Genomic DNA, 12,846 nt, shown 5'->3' on the forward strand with positions numbered 1-12,846 from the left:
TATGTTTTTAAACTGATAATCTGAATAAGAGGACAAGGTCAAAACACTTCATAATCTAATTGGATACATACAAAGATTTCATTTCGACTAGATGGTGCGTTATCACTTTGCAATGACGAGTTTTGAAAAGTGTCATACAATATTTGATTAGTTCTGTTCTAGTGTTATTGTTAGTGACACTCACCATGAAGGGTGCAAAAGTGGTAGACTTAAAAGTGTGTGGTGTTTGTGGTGACAAGGCTTTGGGATACAATTTTAACGCGATAACATGTGAGAGTTGCAAAGCATTTTTTAGACGCAATGCTCTCCTTCAAAAACCATTGAAATGCCCATTCAACAACCAATGTGATATTACAACTCTAACTAGAAGGTTTTGTCAGAAATGTAGACTGGATAAGTGTTTATCTATAGGTATGTGCAAGGATTTGATAATGTCAGAGCAAGATAAGGTAGCGAAAAGACAGAAAATAGAAGAAAACCGTGCCAAAAGAGAGAATATGGGGAAACAGAAACAAAATTTTAAGAGGGTAAAAAGGGAGTACGTAGAACCAGATTCGCAAAGTTTTGAAAATCAGTCAAATACGGATTCAGATTCAAATTATACAAGTGCAGATGTAACATCACCAGCACAGGTTACAAGTGATTATACGAATTTGTCAATAGATTCTTTAGAAGACAGTGAGTCACCGATTGATAGGTAAATAACTTTTTATTTATTAACATCCTATTTTTTATTACAGAGATATTAAGCAATATTTCACGTTAAGAATAGAATGTTAGGCTTATGGAGGTCAGTGCCGCCAAAGTTCTTGGGCACGGGTGGCTACTAGACTGTCTATACCTCGTCCAATTTACTTACCGTTGCACGTCATCCGCGCTATAGCCTGTGACACGATACCAACATGAAGTATCTAGGCGGTAGGTGTGTTCCCCTTTAGAATCATTTTGATTCTAAAAAAGAACACACCCACCGCCTAAATATTTCGTGTTGGTATCGTGTCACAGGCTATGGCGCGGATGACGTGCAACGGTAAGTAAATTGGACGAGGTATATATAATATTCATTCTAATCAGTATGGGGCTATCTCCGCAATGTTTTATTCTTAATGTGAAACGCTCTATAGAACAGTTCATAGATGTAGTCAGGCACGGATACAGGGGGGGTCAACGGGTCCATAGACCCCCCTATTGTATTTAGTCTATAAGTATTTTTTTATTATTTATTATTTTTTTATGTTAACTCTAAACTTTAAGCCATCAATACAACACTAAATTACACGACAACTGCTTCCAAAGAATTGAAAGAAGCCATAAAATCTAAACAAAACACCCTTCTCTGAAAAATAATCTGCAGGCGCATTTGTTTGGGTACCGGTGGAATCGTAAACAACGAAAATATTTTTCTCAATTCAAATAATAACAAAAATGATATTTTAAAATTCAAATGCATTACACTGGGTATAAACCTTATCTCATGAAAAGTCACGTTTCAAATTTGCGATACAATAAAGATATAAAAAATTGTATTTTACAAGATAATCTATGTGTACCTACTCATTGATGGTAGAAAGGTTAATCTTTATGGTAAAGAACGACCAGTGAGATTAATAGTCGTGAATTGTCTATCACAATCCTTTTGATACTGTAGGTATCTGGGATTATAATAGTGTACTTTATCCTTAGAGTAAGTGTGAGTCGTATGGCTAAATCTGGAAAATAATATATTTGAGCAGTGTTGCTTGGTCTTGGTCTTGGACAAAATTTCGGGAGACTGCTTTATTTTTTCGGTAGAAATCGTCAAATTTCGGTAGATTTCATTTTTTGCTTCTTTTGCTATCACATTGCAAAAAAATTATACTTTAGGTACGAGTATTTAAAAATAAACTACATTCGTCATCAGATAATGATCAATAATCACCATTCATCATAAAAATCATTCAAAGTTCAAAATCGGTATACCTCAAAAAAATGTATTTTCTCCGCTTTCTATGTATTATAGAGCAATTTTCTTCATTTTTTTAATCCAAAGTAACTCGAGTAGAGCCGTATAACTAACGCAATAAAATATCAAGGATGCTTTAGTTTTGTTATAATGAATTAATTTATTTATAATAAAATAAAACTGCACATTTTTTCCTGTTGTAGACTTTTTAAAAAAACTTACCACACGTGTACCTATTAACGTTCAAAATACAAATATTCTTATTTGAAAGCTATATAATTGTTTAAACAAGTTAAAAATTTTTGTTATAATAAATAATAGTTATAAGTTATTAACATTTATAAATTACTGCAAAAATAAGGGTTTTTTCCAATTATCTCTAATTGTTTATTTATTTCAAATTAGAAACTATTAAGATCTAGAATATTTATTGAAAAATTTTTCTCTAAAATCTACAAGGAATGTTTTATAGGCAAAAACATGATTTTTTACACTTTATAATCGTTTAAAAACAAAACAATGTCGGATATTGAAGCAATTGACAACGAGAAAAATTTTTAATGTTCTTTAGTTATGTCGAAATACTGTAAATTAAAAAGGTGCAAAATAAATTTCTCCTGTTTTAAGATTTTAATATAAATACTATTTTTAGTTTGGAATTATCTTCTATATCAAAATAAGCCACAATCCTTCAGTATTCACTATTCAGATTCAGGTAGATACATTTTACTCCCAAAATCATAAAATAAAATGACAAAGGACTGGTCATAAAATTGATATAGGTAAATCCGTATCTGCTGGTTCGCACATTGTGTCACAAGCTAGTAAAAGCAATTCAAGAATTCTGGAAAATTGACTAAACTCTTTTGCCAAATTAATCCGCTAAAAAAAATTTCTAATAATTTTGATTTTTCGGCAGAAAAAAAAAATCGCCAGATTAATTTGAAAATTAGATCTACCGAAAAATCGGTAGCTGTGGCGTCACTGTAATTTGAGGTAAGTCTGACCCCCCCAATTATGAATTTCTAGATCCGCGCCTGAATACTTCCTTGTACTTGTACAAGTACTGAGTACTTCCTTGTACGAGTACTGAGCTTGTACTGAGTACTTCCTTGAATCGAGTTTTGTTTTATGTATCTCTGCATTGTTTTATCTTACAATTTGGTGACGTTGTCCTTTTCAACATTCTAACTGCACTGCCCTAATTTATAAGCTTTTACGCAAATATTTTGAAGACATTTTAGCTTATCTATACAGTCAGAAAAATGAAAGAATATTCATGAACGATCACATCAATCAATTATTTTGTATTTGATGTATTTTTCTATAACAAACGTTTGTTATTTATAGCAAATAACAGCAAATACAAAATAAGTGATTGATGTGATCATTCATGGGTATTCTTTCATTTTTCCGACTGTATATTTTTTGTTGTATTATGGCATTGATATACTAGCAGGGCCGGTTCTAGGGTTTTGAATGCTCCAGGCGAAACAAAATTTAGTTCTCTTTCATACAAGAATATAAAAATGAACTGCAAATTAAAAAAAATAGTAAAAACGCAAAAACTCAAAACTACACAATAAAGAACTGTGTAAAAATTTATTTATTTATTTAAAGAATAGTATAATAGTTATTTATTTACAAGTGATGCAACATATGGAATAGCATAATGTACCCATTTGAAGTTTGAGTAAAGAAGGAGCAAGATTTTTAAAAATTAAGTTATGCTATTCCTGTTGCATACATGTAATATAAAGATTGTTTGTAAGGCTATATTATATCATATCAAAAGTTCAATAACATAGTTAATTATCTTTTTTTTGAAGTTATACTTCTTTAGCCGCGATTTCATTGAGGGTGAAATTTTATTAACCTGCGCGCATGCGCACACCAACACTATGGTATTAGTCGTTATACGGGCTCTGATTGGGTGTTGAAATGATCTGTCAATAATTGTTCAATATGGAGGTTATCGGTAAACAAAAATATTGTATATATTAGTTTTTATTGTTGTAAGGACAGAAATAAAATCAAATTTATAATTATAGTGACTTTTTAAATAGTTTTGAAAAGCCGCAGGTACTTAATTCTAAATGTTTCAGTTGTATTCCAATAAAAAATTATCTTCATACCTATCTATTTGGAAAATGTAAAAAAAATAATGTAGTTATAGTACCCTCGGAGATCCGTGGAAAAAATTTACACCCAAAATAACAAAATTCAGTTTGGCAACACTGTGCGAATGTTGATACTAACATATCCTTTTTAAGATAAGCACAATGTTAACCCTTAACTACAGACATCCCAATATTAGCACGTAATTACAGATCCCCGGTATTTTTTACCGGTCATTATAAAATAGGGTCAAAATATAAAGTTAATAATAAAAAACAAAAAAATTTGCAATATGAGTTTTTCTGGAGTCTCTAGATATGGGAAAAAATGGTAAAATGAGTGATTTTAATAATATAATACAAGATTTTTGAAGAATAATCTATTAAACCAGAATTTTGGTAACATTTTTGGTCTATTGAAACAAACGGCCATAAATGCTATGAACAAAAATTTAGACTTCTTTTTAACAAATAAACGTAACATAGAATCACAAAGGAAACATAAAATAGCATTTACAAAAATTTTTACATCCATGAGAAAAAATCTGCAAGGGGTAAAATTACCACAGAATTAAATGGCAATTACATTTTTGCAAAGTGGCCTCAAAATTTTTATCGTCAAATTTAACCTTCATTGAAGGTCCAGGATGACTTCCGCAGTCCACTTCTTTACTTTTTTCCTAAAAACATAAAAAAATAATATGAACATTTCAGATTTAAAAATATAGTACTCATATAAAAATACTTACTTAACACAGACATCCGGTAATTTTTACCGGTTAAGATTTTTGATGTGTGCTAGAAAAGAAAATATTGACAATACATACTACACGCTTTGACTAGCATTGTTATACAAACTACCCGAGAGGTACAGAGACACATGAACTTGTAAGTCGTGAGGTTACCATGAAATCCACATTTTGGGAATGCCCGCCGGTAAAAAATACCGGATCTCTGTAGTTAAGGGTTAATTTAGTCCAAACAAATTAATATATTTTTTTGCCAACAAAAATGAGATTTTTCAACCAAATAATGTTTCAAATATGATGTGCAAAATAATTTTTAATTGGGTTCTGGTAATGGGCTTGCTTTTTTTGTCATTAAAATAAAAAAAAACTAAATTTTACTCATTAAATCAATGTTGTCTGGTTATCGTCTTAATTATTTTAACTGTACTAATATCCGTTGAGTAATTATAAATGATTAATAGGTCGTTAAAACATTTTATCTATAGCAGCTTCTGGAATATCTTAAAAATATCGAATTTCATTGATAAAATGCGCATATTCCACCGATCTTCGCTTCGGATCTTCGCTTCGACAATACCTATTAGTAGGCAATGCTTTAATTTACATAATCTGATTACGAACAAACTTTCTACAAATCATCATCTAATATATCGTTTTCTTACTCTATATTTTGTTGTATTTTAATTCGACAAAAATCAAACTAATAATTTGATTAAATTCATATAAATAAACAAAATGTCAAAAAGTTTATGGTGTAAACGTTTAGTTTGTGTATAATCCCACATGACGTATACGCGAATGTGGTGCAGTGGGAAATCGCTTCAACTTTCGTACAGCGTGATAGACGTGAAGTGGGTTCAAGCCCCAAGTAAGTTGTTATTTTTTTTATTTTTTTTATAGATTTTATGATTGTAAGTATATTATTATATAATTTTTTTCAGAAAATACGTATTTAATTAAAATTTTTGGCAACAATTATTGTTCAGAAATCATTTTTGTGGCATTTTTCAATGTGTTTGTGTGTGTTTTATTCTTTTATTTTTTTAATTTTTGGTATTGTTTTAATAAAAATTTTTGGAAAGTAGTAGAGAAACTGTTTAAAGTATATTGATTTCGTTGAAATCATATAATAGAAGTACAACTTCTTACGTGCGTACAAAGTACACACATTCTTTTTTTTTTAATCACACTAGGGAAATTGTGTCATACTAATTAACCCATTTGCTACCAAGAGGGTATTTAAATTTCGTCCTCATAGAATGACCATATTTAAATTGTCATTATGTGCAGAGTGATTCCCGGCTCACAGGTGAGACGCTGGTATATGGGAAAAATCGATGTGGGTCATATTTGAGTCCCTTGGTAGCGAACGTGTTAGGTTGGAACAATTGGATACTCCACCAATGGAAGCAACATTTACAATAAAATAAACTTTACTAAATATTCTATCATACAGGTACAATGTGTAAATGTAATTTTTAATTGTTATTATATAAAACATAGGTAAGTATAGGAAAGATATAAAATCTTAGTTTAACCTGATTTTTATGGGAATTGATAAACCGTGACATTTAAATAACTTAGCCATTTTTTGAAAAGCAGATCTTTGTTTCTATATCCTACATTATTTGATATTTAGGCAATGTTTTTACTCTTTCTATTTGTTAACCATTCACACTGATTTGTCCAAATTACTTCTCCTTCTTAGAGATCATCATACATTTTGTTTTCTTAATGTTTAATGAAAGTCCATATCCCTGACTTACTCCTGTGATCCTATTCATCAACTCCTGGAGAGCTTCAGAACTGTCAGCTATTACCACTGTGTAGTCTGCATACCTTATGTTATTGATACAATCTCTATTAATTCGAATTCCAGCTTCAACATTAGGTTTGTTCTAGCATCAGTTTCAGACGGTTTGAAACCATCAGCGAATAGTGGACCAGCGCGAGTAGAGGGGATAGCACTGGTGACTGTATTATGTTCTCTCACTGACCAACTGTTTGCTGACGGTTTCTGACTAGTTTGACTGTTTGCTAGAACAAACCTGTTATCTACTGTTTCTTGAAAGATTTCCTGAGAGTGTATGTCGAACAACAGTGGTGATCGCGTACATCCCTGTAGCAAACCACATTTGATTTTAATATCATCGGATCTCCTGCTCAGATTGCTGATGTTAGATTGATATTTCTCCTCTAGTAGTGAATGTTTGTATCTCCTAATGAACTCCTAACATAGTATCATCTTATTAAATTTCCACATTAATTATTTCTACTACATTATTCATTGTGTGCTAAATTTTTTTACCTTGTCTGTATAAATTCATGAAAAAATAAATGAAACATAAATTAAAAATTGCTTAAGTAAATTAATTCTCAGTTAGTCATACTTACCACAACCACAACTGCATTGCTGGAAATTTTCATTTATAAAATAATTTCTGATATTAGCTGATTTTACAGGGTTTCCTTATGAATCAGAACTTTGAAAATATGTATAAAATAGCACACAGTACATATTTATGAGGTTTGATTGACTTGTTTTATTATATTTCTGACAAATAACTCTCCTGCTTATATTACAAATGTAATCAAATGACTGAATGTGTTTTAGATTATCTTATTTTTCTTTAAATTTATTGCTTTTTACAGAAAGCAAATAATTGTAAATAACAAGTTAAGACCTGTATCATGTGTTCTTATGTGGACGTGACTAATCTTCTGACCAATTTTTTATTGTACAGCCATTTCTAGTGACAATTTTTTTATTGCTTGATAATTATTACTACCTAATATAAGATTCCAGCATTATGGATATTTGATTGGCAGCATACTTTAGTATTCTTTATATCAGACTTTGTTTAACACTTTTGCGTATCTAAAGACTACCTCTATGGTAACTAACAATAAAGTTTGGTAACAATTATTCCCTTGGTCTTCGAATGGGTCATAAATTATTGACAGCTTCACTTTGTAAAGGCAGGACTTCCCAAGTACCATGTGAACCACCCACAAGTCAGAGCAAACTAAGATGTTGACCAAGCAACATCTCTGTTAGCTATTCTCACAAATCTGTCAAGGGTTTTTTACTGTATACTGTACATTCACTCCACGTGCTTTAAAATATATCAAAGATTGTTTAGCCTTTGTTATAAAAGCAATCAATTAAAAGTTGTGTAGTGTCCCTTTTTGTGTACCAAAGTGTCAGAAATTTGTATCGAGTAGTTTTCTTCATAGCCTTAAACCTCAGGGCCACATCCAAGGTTGCCACATCCTCACACCTCAGTCAGGATCTTCGTAATTGAATGGACAATAGTGCACATAGACTTTTGAAAGTCTTAGGTCGATTCTATAATCTGAGACACAACTGTCTACACTACAATTACATTAAAGGTGCACTAGAAATAAACAAGCACGAGGAGCACTCTAAAATCATGATTTGGGAGCGCTCCTCGAACACTCAACGTGTCTTGGTTTGTTTATTTCTATATATTGCATTTTTATTGTGATTTTAGTGTAGACAGTTGTGTCTCAGATTAGCGAATTGACTATAACTAGTAAGTAATATTGTAGCTCTATGATATTTGTTTATGTTTATTTTGTTTCGCTTTATTTCCTAGTTTATTTAATTCTATTTGTATTTTCTCTCTATATTAAATTGTTAGTACCTTTGGATAGCTTTTTGAACCGTTAGTGTTTAAGACTGTTAGTGTTGATACCTACACCCGAAAGGGTAGAAGGTCTAAAGATTATATATAGTACGAAGTTGCCTTCGCATTGCAACTGAATAAAAATGGGATACATTTTTATTTTAGTTTATATTAGTATAGTTTATATTAGTATTACTCCTATAGAGTAACTAGGTCCATTTTCCGTTGGAACTTTACCAAGATGCAGACGGGGGTTGTGAATTGCAACTTTTTAGAATTCCCTCCCTTTGTCTTCACTGCAGCATCCATTTGGCTTGCAAATTTTAGAAGCCATGGAGGTGTTACCAAGGAAATGGACCAATAAGTTTTCAATTTGAAAATATTTTAGTAATATTTTTAATATTTTTCAATATTATTATTAATGTTGCTATTAGGATTGAAAACTTTACTTTCAATTGCCAGATGACGCTAGTCACCTTTTTTTTTGGGAGGTGAGAATCTTCAAAAGACCCTCTGGGAAGGTGTCCCAGGTGTGTCGGATTCAATCCGGCACGCTTCACCGCGGGCCGAGGCCGCCTACCGACTAAACTCACCCCCTCTTTCTCCAGCCGGCGGGTCTGGAACCGCACTTAGCGTGCATATCTGACCCGCCGACCTTACTCTTAACTCCCCTCTGGCACTCTTCGCGTGCATTCCATGAGTTTGGCGGCCTCCTAGCCTCCTCCCCGCAAGAGCCTCACGCCAGACCGGCCGGTGAAGCGACCGTCCAGCACAACCCTCCCGCGGGTATGGCGACCGGGATGCCCCCCCCCTCACGATGGAACTAGCAAAACAGAACCAGTTGGTAATTACGAGCAACGCCAAACATTCTTACTTTCATCAATGCATTCATTCAATACACACATTCATTAAAAATCTCAGACTTAAAACAAGGAGGCAGTTGGCGTAGGTTGGATGTAAAAGGTCCTCCCCCGCCAGCTGCCCCAGGACGGACACGGGTAGAACAAGGAAAACATAAATCAAAACAGAAACAAAACGAGAAACACAAGAGGCACTCAGCCTGAGTAGAAGGTAAAAGTCCCCTACTGAATGCTTCTTGAGACATGCACCACAGTTAAATAAGATTATAATAAAAACGGTAAAATATTATATAAATAAAATTATAAATAAAATTATATATATATAAAATAATAAATAATATAAAATAAGGGCAGTCAGCGTAGATTGGATGTAAAGGTTCCTCCCCCGCTGACTGCCTTGCATGACACAAACACGTTAAAAAATGAATAAAAAATAAATAATGACGATTGGTCATCCCGCTTGCAGACGCCTCTCTTTTTCCTCTTTGTGCTTGATTGTCTTGGTAACAAAAGCAATGATCAGGTCGAAGTCTCTCTTGCTGTCGATAGCTTTTTCGATTAGCTCATGAGGCTCGCCTAGAGGGGATCCCAGTCCCAGCTGCAGCTCGGTACGCCCCGCGTGATATGCAGGGCACTCGAAACACAACATGCTGTGCGTCATCCACCACTCCACAGTCGGGACATAGATCGTCCCCGGTCTTCCCTATACGATAGGTAAATTTCCTAAACGATCCATGTCGCGTCAAGAATTGTGTGAAGTAATAGTTGACGCGCCGATGCCGGCAATTGTACCATCTCACCACATCCGGAATCAGGGATCTTGTCCAGGCTGCCTTCTCGACTTCGGCTGTCCATTCCCTCTGCCACATCTGTAGACTTCTCGTCCTTTCTTGTGGTCCTGAACCTATTGCCTCCTTGCCCCTTTGGTACATTCGGACTCTTTCTCCGGCCAGGATGTGCACCGGTACAGCACCAGCCACCACCTGTAAAGCAATGGTTGATACGGTTCTGTACGCGCTGCACACCCTGATCAGAGGTTTTCTCTGGGCCCTAAGAAGCATGTCTTTGTACTTCCTCATTCGAAGGACCTCGTGCCACACTGGGGCCCCGTATAAAACTATAGATAGGATTGATTGTAGCATCACCATTCTTTTCTGGGATCCTGGACCCCCTATATTTGGCATCAACTTGTTTAGTGTGGAGGTCCTTTTTTCTGCCTTCCGACATGCTTCCTGTACGTGTTGTCCGAATGCAATCCTGTCGTCGAATATTATACCTAAGTATTTCACTGTCTTCTGGGGTCTTATTGCGGAGCCTTTGTATTCAAATATAATATCATTTCTTTTTCTCGGTCCCCTCAAGATTATGGCTTCCGTCTTGTCTACTGCTAACTTTAGGTCATTTCTTTCTATCCAAGCCGCGGTCTTTCGTATGGCTCTATTAACTTTTTCTATTATTCCCCTATTCGTGTCGTCTTCGATTAGTAAAGCTAGATCGTCCGCGTATGCAATCGCCCTCACTCCTCTCTCCTTGTTTACTTCTAGTACCCCATTATATAATATATTCCATAGTAAGGGTTCCAGGACTGACCCCTGGGGTACTCCCGCGGTCATCTCTTTCTTCTTTTTTTTTTCGATATGCATACGGTTCTCTCAGATAGGTAGTCCTTTATTATGTTGGACACATATCCTGGGGCCCTTTCGACGATTCTGTCTACTATAAGGCCCCAGTTTGCTGAGTTAAAAGCATTTTTTATGTCCAACAGAACGAGGACCACCCATCTCCTCTTGCTTGTTTTTGCCGCGTCCCTTATCCAGGTCGCGGCGTCGACTCTCGATCTACCTTTACGAAAGCCATACTGTTGATTTGATAACACTCTCTCATCTTCCAACATGCCCTCCAGCCTCCTCTTGATAAGTCCCTCATAGAACTTACCAATGCAGTCCAGGAGGCATATTGGCCGATAAGAGGATGCTGAGTCGGGGGGTTTCCCAGGCTTCAGGAGAAGAACTAGGTTCGCCTCCTTCAAGTCCCTGGGGAACTCTTGTTTCTGCAGTAGGTCGTTGTATATTCTTCTGATCAAGCCTGGTTTCTCAGTTGCTACTATCTTACGCTATTAGGTGACGCTAGTCACCTAATCCATACACGTCATATGCAATGTGAGGATAAGCTTTCAAGGTTTGGTCACTTCGAGTATGGAGCAGCAGGCCTATGCCTCTCCGATGATGACTCCAATAAGAGTCGAAAATCGTCGATTCAGAGTGCTGGACTGCGCTCCCTGTTCTAAGCGAAAAATAACATTGTTTTTGCCTTCGCATTGCAACTGAATAAAAATGGTATACATTTTTATTTTAGATTATACAGGGTGTCCCGAAAAGATTGGTCATAAATTATACCATATTTATTCTGTATTTTTGTATTTAATTGTTTTACATACTATGTATTTTCTGTTTTTCTTTAATTACTTTATAAGTTTTTGTTCGTCGTTGTTCGTATGTGAGTGTGTTTTTCTCATTTTGAGTTTTTTCACACACTTACATATAAACGGCGTTTATGTAGTCTATGTATTTTATACTGTTTTGTTGTTATGTTTATGATCTGTAAACGGTAAATTTACTAATACGCTTAATACACTAACCCAGATTGTAATTGGTCCAGTACTGTTATTTGGGTACTAAATAAATAAATAAAATAAATAAATAAATAAATACCACACATTCTGGGGTCAAAAATAGTTCGATTGAACTTAACTTACCTTAGTACAAATGTGCTCATAAAAAAAGTTACAGCCCTTTGAAATTACAAAATGAAAATTGATTTTTTTCAATATATCGAAAACTATTAGAGATTTTTTATTGAAAATGGACATGTATCATTCTTATGGTAGGAACATCTTAAAACAAAATTATAGTGAAGTTTGTCCACCCCATTAAAATTTTATAGGGGTTTTGTTCTCTTAAACCCCCAAACTTTTGTGTACGTTCCAGTTAATTCATTATTGTGGTACCATAAGTTAAACACAACGTTTTTAAAACTTTTTTGTCTCTTAGTTTTTTTTGATAAGCCAGTTTTTATCGAGATGCGGCTTCTTTTTTAATATATTTACGTAAAAATTTTACGGGGGTTTTGTTCCTTTAAACCCCCCAAATATTTGTGTATACGTTCAAATTAAATTATTATTGTGGCACCATTAGTTAAACAAAGTATTTTTAAAATTTTTTTGCCTCTTAAGTAGTATTTTTTTGACAAGTCGCCTTTTATCGAGATGTGGTTTCTATTTTAAAATATACCTAAAAATGTAAATTATAAAAATACATTTTCAGATTATTAACAGGCAAACAGGTCTCTATTTGTACTTAGCCATATACAAATATGTGGTGGATTCGACAAATATTCAAAATATGTCGATAAACACTGGCTTATCGAAAAAGTGCTAGGAGGCAAAAAAGTTTTAAAAACATTGTGTTTAACTAATTGTGCCACAATAATAATTTAATTGGAACGTACACAAAAGTTTAGGGGGGTTTA

General features: G+C 34.1%; 1 protein-coding gene across 1 annotated transcript in view; it reads left to right on the forward strand.

Annotated features, from left to right (window-relative positions):
* LOC114333147 (nuclear hormone receptor HR96) overlaps positions 1–12,846 on the forward strand; it is a 39,696-nt gene continuing 26,850 nt past the window's right edge. Inside the window, exon 1 of the mRNA XM_028283011.2 lies at positions 1–697. Coding sequence (XP_028138812.1) covers positions 186–697 — 512 coding nt within the window. The 5' untranslated portion in view covers positions 1–185. The remainder of the gene's footprint in view (positions 698–12,846) is intronic.

The sequence above is a fragment of the Diabrotica virgifera genome, chromosome 5, assembly GCF_917563875.1.
Source record: "Diabrotica virgifera virgifera chromosome 5, PGI_DIABVI_V3a".
Classification (NCBI taxonomy): Eukaryota; Metazoa; Arthropoda; class Insecta; order Coleoptera; family Chrysomelidae; genus Diabrotica; species Diabrotica virgifera.